At 46.9% G+C, this 17,264-nt stretch overlaps 1 protein-coding gene across 1 annotated transcript in view; it reads right to left on the bottom strand.

Annotated features, from left to right (window-relative positions):
* LOC121834511 (ficolin-1-like) overlaps window positions 1-17,264 on the bottom strand; it is a 103,987-nt gene that overhangs the window by 69,364 nt on the left and 17,359 nt on the right. The window contains exon 2 of the mRNA XM_042288204.1: window positions 5,135-5,271. Coding sequence (XP_042144138.1) covers window positions 5,135-5,271 — 137 coding nt within the window. The remainder of the gene's footprint in view (window positions 1-5,134; window positions 5,272-17,264) is intronic.

Genomic DNA, 17,264 nt, shown 5'->3' with positions numbered 1-17,264 from the left:
GTAAATGCTGCTGTGTGCACATTTCATAAATCGTTTCTAGAACGCGCGAGTTCTTGAAGCTTGCTTCCATCGGAATGAGAAGAGAAAAGGCTGTGGAGCTTGATAATAATGCATCCGGTTTCGTATAGGCACTTAGAAGCTAACATATTTGTGAGACAGCGAACTCTTCTATTTTAATATTTATCCTATTACGTCCTAATGAAAACTTCTTTAAGGGTCTAATTTGAGTTACCGAAGGCAAATTCAAATAAAGAAAGCTGTATTTTCTCCCCACTGTTCCTTCCATTGCTTACACGCCGAGGTGGCGGGATAGTTAGCGAGTTCTACTTGTAAGTGGGTTTGTAAGGAGGTCGCGGATTTTACAGCTACTGCGTCAGACCCAATTAGATGAAGTCCGAATGCGTAAAAGTCGGTGAGGTAACCTTTGAGTGCACATAAAGAAACCATTCCTGGTAGAAATCCCTGAGCTTTACACTACACTCTAAAAAAAAAAAAGGGTGTCAAATGGTGTATTCCTACACCCTTTGTCCCATATAATACACCCCAGAATTTCAATTCGACGTACAATGCCCTACAGTCGAACATTGGGCCCGAAAGTTTACGAGGGGCTTGATAGCCGTGTGGTACAACATTTTAAATAGCTAAAGTACGTATCAAAGACCACATAAAGAAAACACCGAGCTTTTACAGTAGGGCCAAGAAAACCCGAATTTTTTTTTTTCGTGTTCAGTAAAACGTACATTAGCTATTTCAATAAGTTGTACCCCACGGCTATCAAGCCCCTCGTAAAATTTCGGGCCATCTGTTCGACTGTAGGGCGCTGTACGTCGAATTGAAGTTTGGGGGTGTATTATACGGGACAAAGGGTGTAAGAATACATCTTTTGACACCCTTTTTTCATGAGGCTGTACGATGTATCCCGTTTCGTATGTGCTGATTTCAGATGTTTTATTTGTAATTTATTTTGATGTTGCAATTTGTCACTTATAATTTCCGAACCGGTTCGCGGATCGAATTAATCGAACCGGAGCTGAACCGGAACAAAATAAATTTACCTGAACCTGAACCGTAACCGAACCCGTATTTTTTTCGGTTCGACACACTGATATATAATATATATATATATATATATATATATATATATATATATATATATATATATATATATATATATATATATATATATATATATATATATATATATATAACTGAGAAGAAAAGAGAACCCTTGGTGAAAACAGCAACAACGGACGGTTTATTTTTTTACGTTTCGGCCGGCGTCCGGTCTACGTCAGTTTTCCGGATAAAGGCCGGACTCCGGCCGAAAGGCCGAGGATTAAACCGTTCGTTGTTGCTCTTTTCAGCAAAGATTTTCTTTTCTTCTCGTATGTATATATATATGTATATGGGTGATTTAATCTCCAATCGTGTAGGGAGAAATGATGGGTCCTAAAAGATTCCGTAAAAAATATACGTTCTTTCAAAATATGTTACTAGAACAACACTGCAAATTAGAACTGCAGAATTTGTTTTTTGTTTTTGAGATTTTGTTTATGAAAGGGCAGAAGGTAGGTCTGACGATTTCAGCTGTTATCATTTTTGACATATTTTAGAGTCTCGCAACGTTTAGATTATCTTTTTCACAACACTGGTATTTTTTTTTTTACAGCTTTAATACTTTATATATCAGGGTTAAAGTACACTGGAAGTGTGTCTTTTTATTTCATTTTATAAAATAAGGATTCCTGAATCATGCATCTTTGACAATAATGGGCCAAGTTTGAATCGAGCTAGCTATCGATGTAAAATTATTTAGACACAAAAACATATCCATTGGAAGGTTCTATCCAAAAGCGCTGTTAGGGCGCAGACGTTTCACGTCAGGCGAATCTGGTTCCTGCGCACGCGCTGTGCCCACACCTCGTGAGGGCTTGTTTGTAAACAGCGCGTTGACCGATAGAGCCTATCAATCATATAAACAATATCATCCATAACAACCATATGGACCATACAAACCAAATCAGCCGTACCAACCGTACGACCCGTCTCAACCATATGACGCGTACCCCATATTGCTATATGAAAATTCGCACGAAAAATGTAGGGACGCTTTACACATGCGACAGATTAGAACCGCCATTGCTGGGCTTCCCGAATCGAGATACCAAGCCACTAAAACGGGCTTTGACGAGCCTCCCCAAAGGTCAATGCTGGGGAGACACAGTCGAATCTAAAATTGCAATAACTTGTCCTGCGGTGGTAATGTTGGAGCGAAGTGATCAAAATAAGACGAAACACAAAATGAAGGTCGGTTATGGCGGCACCCATGAACAGCTGCTGCATACCGTCTATACGCTGTTTTTTTTTTAATAGGGACTATTTAGAAACTGTAATATTCTTAATCTAAGTATAGTTTAAAAGACACAACACTGTAAATATGAAAAGAACAGCTAAAACTACAACATTGAACGTCATTTTAAGAAAATACGGTTTTTCATATATGAGAAGCTTTTTATGTGTTTCTATAAATGCAATAAAATTTATTTGAGATATATTGTCATATTAAGCAGTGCGTTTGAAAAGACATATTTGCACCTGCATTCTACGACGCTTACCTCCGTCATTTCGTTGTTCACTTAAGTATTAGTTATTTTTGTAACATGATCATAGTTTTTATTGATTCTCGAGTGCACACACAGTTCGCCGAAACTTATGCATCGATAGTATTCATAGTATAATACGGTAAGGGGTTCTTCCGCACAGTCAGTTGGTTTACTTAGTAATCTACGGAACTGTAAATCATATATAGGACGTTTAAAAAGTTTTCCGTTAACTAAAGGCTCCCGAAAGGAAACAAAAATCCAAACAATCTGGTTAAGACACGCCGGTCAAACGATACATTTGGCGTGATAAAGAAATTTAGAGCAATATTGACGGCGAGAGGTTTATTTGAAATTCTGCGTGCCAAGTCCATGACGTCACTGGTCCTTCCGGAATGGCCATCTCGGTCGTGAAGGCGAATCCGCTCCGCCGCTCCTCCCCGCGCCCGGAACGCCGAAAGAGAAAAAAAGTGGAAAGGAGGTGCTGCCGACTAAAGCGCAGACCGCATGGCGCGTTTTCTGCACGCGAAAACGCGACGCGCTATGAACGCTCGCGCGGAAGCTGACGCAGGGGCACCCGCATGCAGACAAAGCCAAGCACCGCCGGCCGCGCGTTATCAGCGTTGCCAGATAACAGCATTCTCAACACGCGATGTAAATGTTGACACAAATACTACAAAATGACACACGAACGGGTTTGTGTGACAAAAGGAGCGTCTTTTCAATTTTTATATGGAAAATAAAAATGCTTTTAAACACTTTGAAATGTGCTGAATACGAAACAGCGTACTGCGCAGGATCACGTGATGGGCGAGAGCCGCTTCGACGCCTCGGAGCGCGCGTCTTGTTCTGGGTCGGCTAGAAAGCAACGCTCCCGCGAAAACGCGCGGCCGCGCGCAGGAAATGACGTTGATTTGACGCCGATTTGACGCCGACGCGCCTGAATCGCGAGCAAAAACGCTCCATGCGGTCTGCGCTTAAATCGCGTCTCGCGCCGTCATTATGGGTGTCATTTTTTTTTTTTTCGCTTAAAATTTATTTCCTGATACGCGTGTCCCAACCGGACTGTTTAAAAAAAATATTTTTTTCAAGGGAGGGGGGGGGGGGGGGGGGCGGGTGAGGGCCCTTTAGTCGAGCACCTGTGGGGAAAAAGCGTTCGTAGTAGGCGTTGCCGGAGGGAAGGCGGGGGGGGGGGGGGGGGGGGGGGGGGGGGCTGCGGCAGCTACACGAGAGCGCGCGCTCGGCCGCCGCTGTCGTGTCAGGCGTTGCCGAGGGGGGGGTGGGGCTGCGGCCCCTTCCGCTCCTCCCGGCACCGAGGAACATGGCGGCGCCTGAGGTATCTATTTCGCCAGCGACCGCAACCTCGGCAATTGCGAAACGTGGCCGACCACGCCAGTACACTGCATACGAACTGAGGGAACGAAAGATAACATTTATGCTTTCGCATTCCCAACTCATAAGAAAGCTGAGGTGTCCTCGGAATTATATTTCTTTCTCTCTCTTCTTTTTCCCGGGTTTCTTCTTCATTCCGAAGGTTTTTTTTTTTCCTTCTTCCGAGGGATTTTGGGTTGAGGGAAAAAACGGCTGAGGCATTGAAAGTGGCTTCGGGGGCCTCATTAAATGTCGGTTGCTAGTTGAAAGAACTCTACTACAGTGAACTATAGGTCACTATAACTGCACTGTCTGTCCTCGTGCCCACATGTTTTATTGTTTCGTGCTTTTCAAATCATCTTTACCAACCCGCTCAAAGTTAATTTTCGTTCTCTGGTGGTCTGGAGGTTTCCGCGTCGGATTAAAACACTTTCAAAGCTCCGGTTTGGTAGTGTTCGAACATCACAATCTGTCGGCCTCGAAGATTTTGGCGGCCGGGAGTCAACTTCTGACGAGGAGAGGTGTAAACACGCGCTTTTATGGGTTCGTTACGAAAGCAGAAAAAAGGGGATGTTTTTGTTGACGTCGGGTTTACGATAGCACAACAGGGCTCCCCTATCAAGAGTGATGGAAATAAAGCTATTATTATTATTATTATTAAGCTCCATTTAGTGAATGTTGATGGCGAAGAAAGGTTTTTGGCACATTTACTCAAATTCAAGCTTTAAACTCAGCAGATAATTGCGAAACGTGCTCATTCGTCGTAACGACGTTTGAACAGTATTTGGTTAGTCTGCCAGAGTATGGAAATTGTTGCACGCCGTAGATGAGAAATGTTTCCAGTGGAGTACGAATGCTAACCTGCGGTTTTTAGGGTGAGCCACGCAGTGCATAGCAATACACGAACTCGTAAAGATATATGATAATGATCCAGTTTGAACGGGCTGACGTGGAGACTGAATCAAGGATCCCGGGGTTCTGCAGCTGGAGCCTCCAATTCACGTGCTCTTAGTTGTGGTGCATTAACACAATCAACTACTGACACCCCTTAAAATTGTTGCACTGCCCCTTTTGAACGATCTTGCCTGTTCATCAAAATAAAAAGGGCAAAGATATCTTTAAAAGTGCAATTTGTATTCTCTCCTCTATGAGGAGATACTTACTGTCCATCCGCCGCCATCGGTCTCCATGTCACATTCCACGTCTACTGATTTGTCGCGAGGATAAATTGTATATTTTGTTTTCGTGCTGCTGCGTTCCCTCATTTTTATCTGGGAACAGCTTACCGTTCGATTTCCAGCTGAAAAAGAAAGGTGCGTAAAGCAGACATTACTTATCAAAGTTTCAAGGAGAGGGACTTCGTAAAAATCCGCCGGTGGTTCGGCCAGCGGTGCGGTACATCGGTTGTTAATTTATCACAAAAGGTCAGACATGCGAAGTGAGCGACGCAGGAGAACTTTGCTAAAATTTCAAACATAAAAAACGCGGGTCTTGTATATTATTTCGCATAGGAAACAAACGCGCGCGTACACACAGACTAAACCCTTGAAACAAAGTTGTACAAAATACTCAATAACAGTATTTAAGTTACCAAATACCTGCTTCATAAAGTATTTAAACTACTACTCAAGTTACGTACACTGTAAAGTATATGGAGTAGAGTACAAACACTTGAAGATACATCCGCGTTGCGTAATTTTTATCGACGTCTATGACAAACACAATTATACAGTTGAGAAAATCTTGTTTACCAGAATGATTTATTTGCACGCGACAGCATAAAACGACAAAAAAAAATCGTAGGGCTATTCTATGCAGTCCAACTATAAGGAGCATGAAATCACTGATACAAGTTACACACCATTTATGGGACAAAAGAAAGGTCGCTTTAGCTATAGTGACATTGCTGAATATCACTTCTTGTGGCGCCATTAGACCCATCTTTTGAGGGGACACTACCACTCCCCAACGTTTTTTAATAGTTTGCCAGGGGATTAATATAGTGTCAGAAAACTACAGAATCAATATTTTTCTACAGCGTCACATATATTTTGAATGAAGTCAAAATACGCAACTGCTCAAAACCAAAACCGAAACTGGATTGGGAGGAAGAAGAAATATAGAGGAGAAAGTTACCGAAAGGCACGTGGATGTGCAACTTTTTTTTTTCAATCAACTTGTTTACAGTCTTTTAGAAGCTACGAAAAAAATGGGCATCATATTTTTGTCAACTCTTTGTATTGAGTGAGTGCCTTGAATGAGCCATAAATTTGATTATCTTTGGTGGTTGTGTCTAAACCATAGAAAACGGCACGTGTCCACGAAGAAGAGAGTGAGCGGGAATCAAACCGGCCACTTCTCGATCGGCGGTTTTCGGGTGGAAAGATAATTACTTTCGAGCCGCAAATTGTGTTTTGTGTAATTGAGGTTTTATATGTCATGTAAAAATAACAAATAAAAACCTTCGCCACCTTAAATACCCTGTCAGTGTTCCTTTAACTACAATTCATAATCCCTAAATGGGGAGTTCACTATAAACGAACACGGGATACTGAAATGAGTGAATGAAAACAAAGAGAGCCCACATATAATAGCCATGGCACTGGTCACACCTTCTTCAAGTCGGTTGCGTTCAGACAGAAAGGCACTCAACGTTAGGGTATGCTTTGCTGGCATTTTAAGAGGTCATCCTGCTCGCGGTTCGTTTCCTCCAGTTTTCTGCTTATCAATGTTCGCTCACAGACTGTTCGCGAGAGCAATGGGTGCTAGACTGACGGCAAAAAGAAAATAAATAACAAATAAAAAACATTGACGTTTTTCTTTATAGTGCAAATTAAATGCAAAGGGGCAAGCGAGCTGGACAGTAATGATGAAAATAATCCCTTGAGAAGGGGAACAAGAGGGACAAGGGACAAACATGAATCTCCAAACACGTTTTTCTGTAGCGGGGTCAAATATACAAAAAAAAAACAGTGTCTTCTTTTTGTCTCCGTAGTATAAAAGAGTTGCAGTGTAAAAAAGTACTGTACATCAATACGTTATTTTTTTTTTGCATTAGGCAATAGAGGGCAGCATCTGCAATCAGCGAAACATGGAAAAATATGTCACACCTTTTGTTATTTAAACAATAAAGATTAAATCTAGCACTTTCACCGTCACATACCGTAAAAACCCGCATATAATACGAACCCGCGTATAATACGAGGCATGATTTGAGGACCGCAAAGAAAAAAAAAAGTTTTATCCGCGTATAATATGAAACAATTTAAGGACCGCGAAAATATTCCGCCTAAAATGCAACCCAGGAAGTCTTAAGAAAAACGTATATTTGCGTCGTAATTGAACCTTAATCACTGTCATCACTTCCATCAGACTCCTTGTCCGATGCCTCCTCCCTCAGGCAGTCGTCTTTAGTGCCGTCGAGCACATTTGAAATTCCGTACTTCTTGAAAGAGCGAGCGACGGGCGTGCACCATGGCAGTGAAAGCCCGGCGCGGCGTATAATGCGAACAACCCATTGTACCCAATGTCGGCTCATCAAAGTTTTCTGGCCCTCTCTTGCATCAGCTTGATGTCTACGGCGACGTGCCGTTCACGTTCCTCTTTTACAAAGTCGCCGAGACTTGCCTCGACGTCGGCGAGCACGCCATTTTTTGGGCCTCCAAAGCTTCTTCTCGTTCCGTTGCACGGGAACAGAGCTTGCTTTCGTCGTCTCCATCCGCGGATGCCGCCTTCATTTTCGGCGAATTGTCGCCCGGCAGCACTGTTGCCGATGTCTTCCGCAACCAAAATTACTTTTCTTTATGAAGGCGGCTGAGCATCGTTTTCGGCGATTCGCGCCGACGCCATTGCCTAGCCTGACCGTGGATACATGGTGGCTTCTCGGACATTGTGATTTTAATGATGATGATGATAGCTGTTTTGAACGCCATATTGCTACGAAACCGAAACCACGTCAAACTGCGTCAGATCGCGCCTCATAGAAGCTGAAAATTGTTGGGACCCACGTATAATACGAACCGAAAATTTTACATGGCAAAATTTGAAAAAAGCCTCGTATTATATGCGGGTTTTTACGGTAATTAAGAATCAATAGCAAGAAAAGGGCAAGGGATTGAACTCCATTGGCATGGGGTGGGAAGTTATTATATTATAGGTAGCAAAATATAACCACACCGAAAACCAGCAGGCTGTTTTGACGCTGTGCTAATTTGGCAAGTGCTCTTCTGTCACTGTGCTGTTTGAACGCCGTTTTCTTCTGACGCCGTGCTGTTGAGACGCGTACTGTTTTGACGCGTCCTGTTCTGTCGCTGCGCACTTTTGATGCCGCACTGTTTTGACCTTGTTGTTTGCTGTTTTGTCGCGTGCTATTTTGTCGTGTGCTGTTCTGTCGCTTTCCCGATTTTTCGGGAAACTTGGACGTCAGCGCACACGTTTTACAGCGGCGAGGCCCCGAAACATGGTTTTCAAACCCGGCAAGAAAAGAAGCGGCAGCTCGAGGAAAGCGAGGAGCACGAGCGGACATTCCATCGCTCGGGAGAAGTGTGTTTGGGCGTCTCGCCGCAGCGAGGCGCCTGTCACGTGGCTTTCCTCTCATCCGCTGTCTGCTGCCCTACCTTTTCAATTTCCGCGGCCGCTTCTCGTGGCTATCTGCCAGGCTTTGTCAGTATAGAGAAGGATATGCTTTTAGACATGGACTTCTAGCGCGAGGGCTCTATCTGCAGAAGAGCGCTTCAAAGCAGCGACCTTGAGCTCTCGTGCTTTTACCATTGGCCGCATTCAAAGATTAAGCGTGAACGGATCGTAGGGAGTATTCATTGGCGGCCATAGTTGTATGCGCGACTGCTGAGCGCGTGCTGACGGTGAGCTTCCGCAGTTCTTTTGCAACTTGAATTCTGCATCATCAAGACTGCCGTTCTTAGCAGCCTATTATTGTGAGCTCGTTCTCAGCATGCCCTCCTAACATGGTACTCAAATATGTCGTCCAGCGAAGTCAGTCAGCACCGCAGAGAAGAGCTCATGTTGACTCGCGTCGTGATTCTTTCTTTCCGGTTATTATCGGCCACTGCCGCAATATAGCTTTCCAGGGGAACCCAGGAGACCTTGCAACGAAGAGAATTCTGGGGCTGTTTGGACGTACGCCCGTGCCAGACTCGAACGCTTTGCATATCCTGGTGGCGGCACTATTCATTCTTTCCTCTCATTAAAAGCTCACAACACACACAAAAAAAAAAAATAAAGCGAAGGGAAAAGAATGTTATCACTTATTCTGTCTTGCTTTGATAAGAAGAAAAAGCAGCGGACGAGAACGGACGTATTTTTGGCGTTCCCGATATGCTCGGCCCCAAGGAACGTTTATGACTGCCTCATCCAGTTCTAAACTCAACGTGGATTGTCGGGGGGGGGGGGGGGGGGGGGAGGCAACCCCGGAGAACCCGAATGAGGTGAGCGGCACTTCCAGCGTTTTTTAGACAAACCCATGGCAATATAAAGAGATGGACATGAACGTCGGTTGTCAAGATGGGCTCACCGCCACTGCCGCGGAGATTCCGACGAGTCAAACGGTGGGTATGGCCACCATTCTCAAGCCCCCGACGTTTCAAGTACCAGAATACTTTGTTTTTAGTGAGTCAACACAACCATCTCTAAACCAGCCAGGCTCCGATGAGCAAGTTTTAAAGGCCGATCCTCTCGAGTATATCAAAATAACATCTCATTGAAATTCTGAAAAATATCCTCGGAGACTCGCATAATTCCGTGCCCCCCCCTTCCCCCCCCCCCCCCAAAAAAAAAAAAAAAAAAAAATAAGCGGGCCGAGCCGCGTAAAAGGCACTTCAAAAAGAAATCGAAGCCAAGATGGTGACAGATCTCCCGGAAAAGCACAGAGAAACGAAGTGCGATTCTAGCGCCGCCGTGGTGGCTGCGGAAAGCAGAACGTCACTCTTCAAGAACGCAGAGTCGGGGAGTGGCGCTCTGGCGAACCCTACCGAAGAAAAAGAAGACGAGTGGAAGACAATCATGAGCAAGAGGAAAAGGAAGTGTCTCCACCGAGGTTCAGCTCAGCTTCAAGCACCTCCGCGACCCAAAACTCCGAAGAAGTGGCAGTACGAGTACAAGATCCGCCTGGCGCGATCTAGAGTCTCAGTCAAGACGCTCCTACCAAAACTGGAGATACATCTGCAAGGCACAGAAATAGCCACTGCATTCTCTATGCACCTCATCGAAAAGGCCAACACGATCTCGGTCCGCGTGGACTCGAAAGAATCGACCGAATGACTTGAAAAGTTTAGGGTGGTCACCATCAAGGAACAGAAAATCCCGTCCAGGTGTTTAGAACCTATGGCCCTACCTACAGCAAGGGTGTTATCTATGATGTCTACCCCCTCCAAGAGGACCATCAAGATGACACGCTGAATATCGAGATTGAATTCGAGAAGATTCACGTAGTTGCGGCTCGCCGGCTCGGAAAATCATATACTGCAATCCTAACATTTGACGGTGGGAAACTATTATGATGCGTGGTCTACGGGAAGAGGTTCATGCGACTGTCCCCCTTCAAGCCAAAAGCGGTTACATCCAGCAACTGCCACCGCACCGGCCACAAGGCCGAGATCTGTCCCAACGATTCTGTGTGCCCGCGCTGCGGAACTCAAAACCCAGCCCCGACCAGCCCTACGCAGGAACCTGCGTGCCGACATTACCCCTTTCTGCCAAAGGTGCAAGAAGAAGGGCCATCTTTGGACGAACCGCCAATGTCCGACGGGGCAAGGAATCAACAAGAAGATGAGAGAGGAAGTTTATAGCTACCGAGAGCAGCGCATGCTCCAGGAACAACAGCAACTGCTTCAACAGCGGCAGCACCAGAGGCAGCCCCAGCAACAACAAGCCGAAGCCGAAGTCAGGGCAAACAGAGTCCCGATCTCCCCAAGCGGCTCCTTGTGGATCAACAAAGCGATGCAAGGCACAATGCCCTCACCGCCATCCAACTTGACGGCCAAAATTCAAGAACTACGCAGCAAGTTCAACTTCCCGAAGGCTGAGCTGGACAACGTTCACGCGGCGCTCAAGGCACAGCAAGAGGAAGACAAGAAACACTAGTCGATCTGGACTCAGGCCAGATCACTCTGCAGCCTGTCCCCACAATAGCATGATAAGGGTTCTCAAGTGGAACTGCCGGAGTCTCGGCCAGCGAGCAGCTGAGCTACGACTAAAACTACTGGACGTACCCGACGAGCACCCTGACGTTCTTTTACTTCAAGAAGCTCACTCCATACAATTCAAATTTTGGCAGTATTTATGCTACCCACGCCCTACGATCACCCCAGTGACAAGACAGACAGACCTGTCATCCCCCTCCAAACCAAGTTATGCAGTGGCCTACATGCGCAGCGTTTGGCCTCAGCACCAAATTGAACCCAGGCAGTTTTGCACTGAAAATCAAGAAGTCATCGCGGTGCGAACCTCGGTCCATAAGCACCACAACATCATATTCGTATCGGTCTACTACAGGCCGGGCATCAAGAAGGTCGACCACGGGTGGATCGCTCACCTACACCATTTGTACCCGAGAGACCAGAAGCTGTACGGCGGAGATTTTAATCTTCAACACACTGCTTGGGGCTACAATTACCAGACGCAAAGAGGGACGATCTGCTGGGCGGAATGCAGACATTTCGACTTCATCTCGTTAATAAGCAAGGCGCGAAGACCAGGATGGCAGCTAGAGCCGGGCAAAAGGACACCTCGCCCGACATGACTTTAACTTCGAACACGTTCACGCATCATCGCAAATGGAAATGCCTCCCGGACAACTTGTGTAATGGCCACTTCACGATAGCAATCAAGTTCCCGCCAAGTCGTTAATTGAAGGACGGCACGATAAAGATGATAAATATCGTGCACTGGGATAAATTCAGAAAAATTCCTACAGGAGATGACTTCGTAGACTCCGGCTTTGAAGATCTCCTGCACAGCGTGCTCCAGGGAGCCATTATAGAATGCAGCGTGGAAGAAGACGCCCCTAGACCCGACCTTAATCTTCGCAAGATCTGGGCTAAGCGGCTTCAGTCGGTACAAAAGTACCGCAACGGTCGGAAGATCCCTGCAGCTCGCCATGATATCACGAGGGCTATGGTGGAGGCTAAAGGAAATTCCTCCGTAATTCCCATTCCCAAACCAGGAAATGCCAAGGGAAATATCGGCAATTACAGACCCATGTCGATGACTTCCTGCGTTTTCCAAACCATGGAAAGGATGGTACTCACTTGCATGAAATGGTTTCTGGAGTCTACCAGCGCCTTCCACCCTGCACAGAAGGGCTTTCGCCCCAGCCTAGGCACACAGAAAAGCCTGATTCTCATTTCGGCCGGCATCATCCGAAGCAAAGAAAGCAAGCTCGAACACTCAGACGCAATCGTTGCTCGACATCAAAAGCATTCGACTCTTTACCCCATGAATCGATCAATTGAGAAGCAAGGACACCGGGACTAACAAGCATAACCTTGAATTTCATCAAAAGTTTCTTAGAAGGGAGAACATACACAATGGTTTGTGGTCTTTTCGAGAGGGTTAACACGCGAGTGAACCGGATCGGAGTCCCCAAGGTTCTGCACTCTCGCCGACCTTATTCAACATAGTCATGGCCACCCTGCGGCACGAACTCGTCAAGATAAAAGATTTAGGATTCACGGTGTATGCCGACGACGTTACCATCCTGTCGAAGAATCACATGAGCATAGCTGCGCAGCAAGAATCTTTACAAAACGTACTGGACGTGATTGAAGCTCATCTGGCCCGGGTCGGGGATAAATGCTTCACCAGAAAAGACCAACTACATCGTCATAGCATCGAAAGCACTTCAAGACAATAAGATCGCTGAGCAGATGAACCTCATACTTGCGCGGAAAAAAATCCAGCCATCTCCCTCGATCAATATATTGCGAATCACGATCGAGGAGAACGCATCTGCCTACGCTTAACTAGAATACACCATCGAACACTGCAGCTCGGCACTTTATGTCATTAGGCGAATATGCAGTGCCCGAGGAGGTGCAACCGTAGCCATTGCCGAAGGGATGTACACGGCCCTTGTAGTATCGCGAGTGTGCTATGGTGCCAGGCACTTCTGGCTCAGGAAGGGACAGTGGCAAAGACTGGAAACCCTTAACAACCAGCCAAGACGGGAGATCACGGGTCTGCCGAAGTTTACCCCCCGGGGTGAGCTCTGGACTTTAGCCGGCATCAATGATCTGTACGACGTTGTAAAGGCTCGCATGGATGACCAGGACGAAAGGCTTGAGTTCACAACCCAAGGCAGGGCCATCGTTGAACTTCTAAGAAAGACTACTAATTACCTTCCAAACTCTCCGCTAGTCTTCCTTCTCGGGAAGACCTGACGGAGGTCACCTACAGCAAGCCCTTACCCCGCGAGGGAGACGCCGAGCAAGTTGCAAGACGAGCCAAGGCGCACATCAAGCTAGTTGAAAGCTAGGACCGGAACCACACTGTTGCTGCCTAAACGGACATGGCAAGCGTCGAGAGACCGATACCCTGAAAGTCGGTCGCAGTCGATTTCCCTGCTTTAAACAGAAATCATCACCAAAATATCCCAGCCAAGTCCTCTACAAAGCAAGAAGAACTACATGCTACTTCGTGCTGTTCACTTGGCGCCTGTAAATGCATCATTAACTCTGAAAGCATACCAGGGAATCTTTGGATATTCTCGGATTCACAGGATGCCGTCAAGGAGTGCAGAACCCGAAACAGTCCTTGCAGACTTATCCGCCATATCAAGCATATTGTCTCGCAACTTGCAAATAGAGGTGTACAAGCAAGAACTGGATGGGCCCATGCCGGAATCCCAGGAAATGAAGGAGCAGATCGAATTCCCCGTCCCGTGTTTTTTAAATCCGGGCAAGTAGAGCTGCTTCCAGTACCACACGACCACGGGTAATTCACGGCTTGCGACCCAGTACCGACCCCATTCGACTACGCGGCGAGTACGATCCCAGAGAAGCCAGGATCCGAATAAGGGAAAAATACAGAACAAAACTAAAATCCCTGCAGACCCTGATCCCCTTCCCAGGAAGGATTTCGGTCGAAGGGCGAGAGTACTTCTACTAAGAATAAGGGCTAAAGCGACAATAGACCCGGCCAGAATTGCGACCTGGGGAAAAAGGTAGAAATCCGACCATTGCAAGAGGTGCGACACGGGCCTGAAGCACGACATGGCCCACATACTGTGGGACCGCCCTGCACTCGAGGAAGCAAGGAATAAACATCGATACCAAGACATCGCTACACTTAAAGGTTGGGTCACCCTCCCGGACAGGAACAAGACAAAAGACGGGTGTTACGAAGCCTCCCAGACATTGTTTTCGAGGCCAAGCAGGACATCCACATATACTTGCCTAACTCCTTAATCCTCATGCCAGCGCCCAGCCCTCGGAGTCACCGGCGCACTCTTTCTTACCCCAACCCTCTATTTGGTATTAAACGCTTTCCAAACCAAACCATGTCTTGCTTTCCGTCTGCCTTCTCTGCGTTCTGCAATCACGAACTGTTCAACCAACGTAAACTTTGTCTTCCCTTCTTGGATAATTTTACGTGCCGTACATCCGAGGGTCACAACGCGTACAGCAATTGCGGGGGAATTATATATCTCCGGAATGTTCTCTTACATTGACTCTTGGGCGATAACAGATGTTCGGGACTCTTCCGTCACACCCTGCATCCAAGCAGTCAATATAGTAAACTGGTCTGCATGGGACCAGTACATTACGGTGACTGCTTGGACGCTAAAACAAGATTAGAGCTCACAGACCCAGGTTGGACTGGGCACTCCGCTATATTACTACGGTGCCTGATGTGTTTCGCGTCCTATCCTGCCCATACATCGAAAATGGACCTGAAATGGCAATACATGGCGCCAGAGAAGCGGGAGTGCTATGCTGTCGGAGGTCGCGATCCTTGCGGTTGGCCTTCTAAATGCTGGCGAAAAGTACAAGCATACGCGAGTGTCACTGTCTTCGCGGCGTCCCAACTCGTGGCTGCCGGAGCTTCCGTGGTCTGTCACCAGCAGCAGAACAGGCGTCTGCCACATACACCCCCGCTGCTGAGACGCCGTCAGGATCACGACCGGCGACAGCATGACACTTAAATGACGTCGTCAGGCATAAACCAAGGGACCACTTTTTTTACGCGAAAACCAACTCCCGCCCAGCTTTTTTTTAGTCTGTGTTGTCACGTGACATGACCCGCCGTAGTAATTCGGATCCATTTGGGTGAGACTTGGAACAGTCAGGAGGTGACAGTGGGTGACAGTTAAACGAGTGCTGTCGTCACCATTGACCTATTAGCCTAGGTGAACATATACTCATGGTGGAAGTTAGCTAATGAACTAAACTATGTTAATTAACCTTTTATTTTTTGCTATTACGGGTCAGGTTGCAACTGCATTATTGACATCAATTAATATTAGAGGGCAATCCAACAAAAAGCTGAAAAAAAGTAATCCTTTCCACTATGATAATCAATAAAGTTTCACGTGCTCTAATACGATTTAAAACGCGCGCCAAAAGCGCTCGGCAAGCCCTGCCCACAACGGCGCTTGAAAGAGTGACGCAGTCGTTTCAATGATGTCGCCATGATATCGGCGGCATGTCCTTAGTGGGTGCGCAGACGACAAAAGCGACGATGTGTCTAAAATGACTGCGGGATTTTTTTTATTGTGCGAAATTTGCACACAATTTTTAAATCAGCGTAAAAACGTAAATTTGAATTAAATAATATTGAAACTGCATTAACGTTTTGGCATTTTTTTTTAAATTGGTTTCACCTCTAATTGTATTCTCGTCCATACAGCAATCGCAACATGACCAAACCAATAACACAAATATATAACTAACATATTTGAGCTATTCACTCAACTTACCATGACGATTGTCCTCTCATCTAATGTGCGCCGTGACAACACCTCCTAGATAAGAAAGCCTAAGTGCTTTCCTGGGTCAGCAAAGAAGGCCGCCAGAGGTCAGAAATTGGACACGACTACGGCGTCACCGTTCGGCTTACAGTCGGGTTCTCATTGATTGGACACGAGTTCCAGATGACTGCTGACGCCGTACTCGTGTCCAACCTCTGGCCTAAAGTGGCCTCCTTTACTGACGCAAGAAAGCACTTAAGCTTTCTTATTAGGAGGTGCTGGCCGTGCCTGATAAATAGTGAAGACGACACTCGTTTAAACTTCACTGATCTTTGTTTTGTTTCTTGGAGTTAAATCTAAACCCCCTGTATGAAACTCGTTTCAGATACTAGTAATATGACGACAGAAAATTTAAATGCAAGTAAGTTATACTGTCAATAAAAAACGGTCATAGATGAGTTGTCTATAAACTATAAAGACCTCAGGGGCTGCTTGTCTATAAACTCCTGTTTACGGTAGTATTAAAAAAGTGAAAGCCGTTTACAACTCCCTGTAACCCCGAATTGGAGCTCAGCTCTTGAGGAGGATGAAGGAAGGGTACTCCTCCCCTCATTCTTTAATATTCTCCGGGGGGTCACCTGACCTAGGAGGGAGGGGGTCACGTGACCTCGGGGGGTGTCGCGTGACTTCGGGGGGGAAGGAGGGGGGTCACGTGACCTCGGGGAGGGGCCACGTGACCTGGGGGGGTAACGTGACCTTGAGGTGACCTTGAAAGGGGTCATGTGACCTCGGGGGGTCACGTGACTGGGAGGGGTCACGTGACGTGGGGATGATCTTGAGGGGTCACGTGGGGTCATCTTGGGGTCACGTGACCTTGAGGTGACCTCGGGGGTCGCGTGACCTTGGGGTGACCTGGGGTCACGTGACCGTGGATGACCTTGGTAGGGGTCGCGTGACCTTGGGGTGACCTTGGGGGGTCACGTGGCCTTGGGGTGACCTTAGTTACGCCGACGGCGACGGCGACACCGCTCAAGCCGGACACGGGCGCCTAAGAGCTGCACTCTAAAAATGAAAGCCGTTTACAACTTAACTCCCTGTAACGCCGAATTAGAGTGCAGCTCTTGAGGGGGAGGAGGAAAGGGTACTGAAGGTCCCCTGTTCTCGGGGGGGGGTCACGTGACCTCGGGGTAGGGGGGTCCACGTGGGGGTCACGTGACCCCCCCCCCCGAGGGCCCGTGACCCCCCCCCCCCCGTGACCTCGGGGAGGGGGGTCACGCGACCTCGGGGGGGGGGGTCACGTTACCTGGGGGTCACGTGACCCCCAGAGAAATTTTCCCGCTAGATTTAGCGGGTAAATTTTTCCGCTAGAT

This window comes from Ixodes scapularis, unplaced genomic scaffold (genome assembly GCF_016920785.2).
Source record: "Ixodes scapularis isolate PalLabHiFi unplaced genomic scaffold, ASM1692078v2 ptg001274l_1___fragment_1__unscaffolded, whole genome shotgun sequence".
In the NCBI taxonomy this organism is placed as follows: Eukaryota; Metazoa; Arthropoda; class Arachnida; order Ixodida; family Ixodidae; genus Ixodes; species Ixodes scapularis.
Note: the sequence above shows the minus strand (reverse complement) of the source record. Positions and strands in the feature narration are given on the sequence as shown.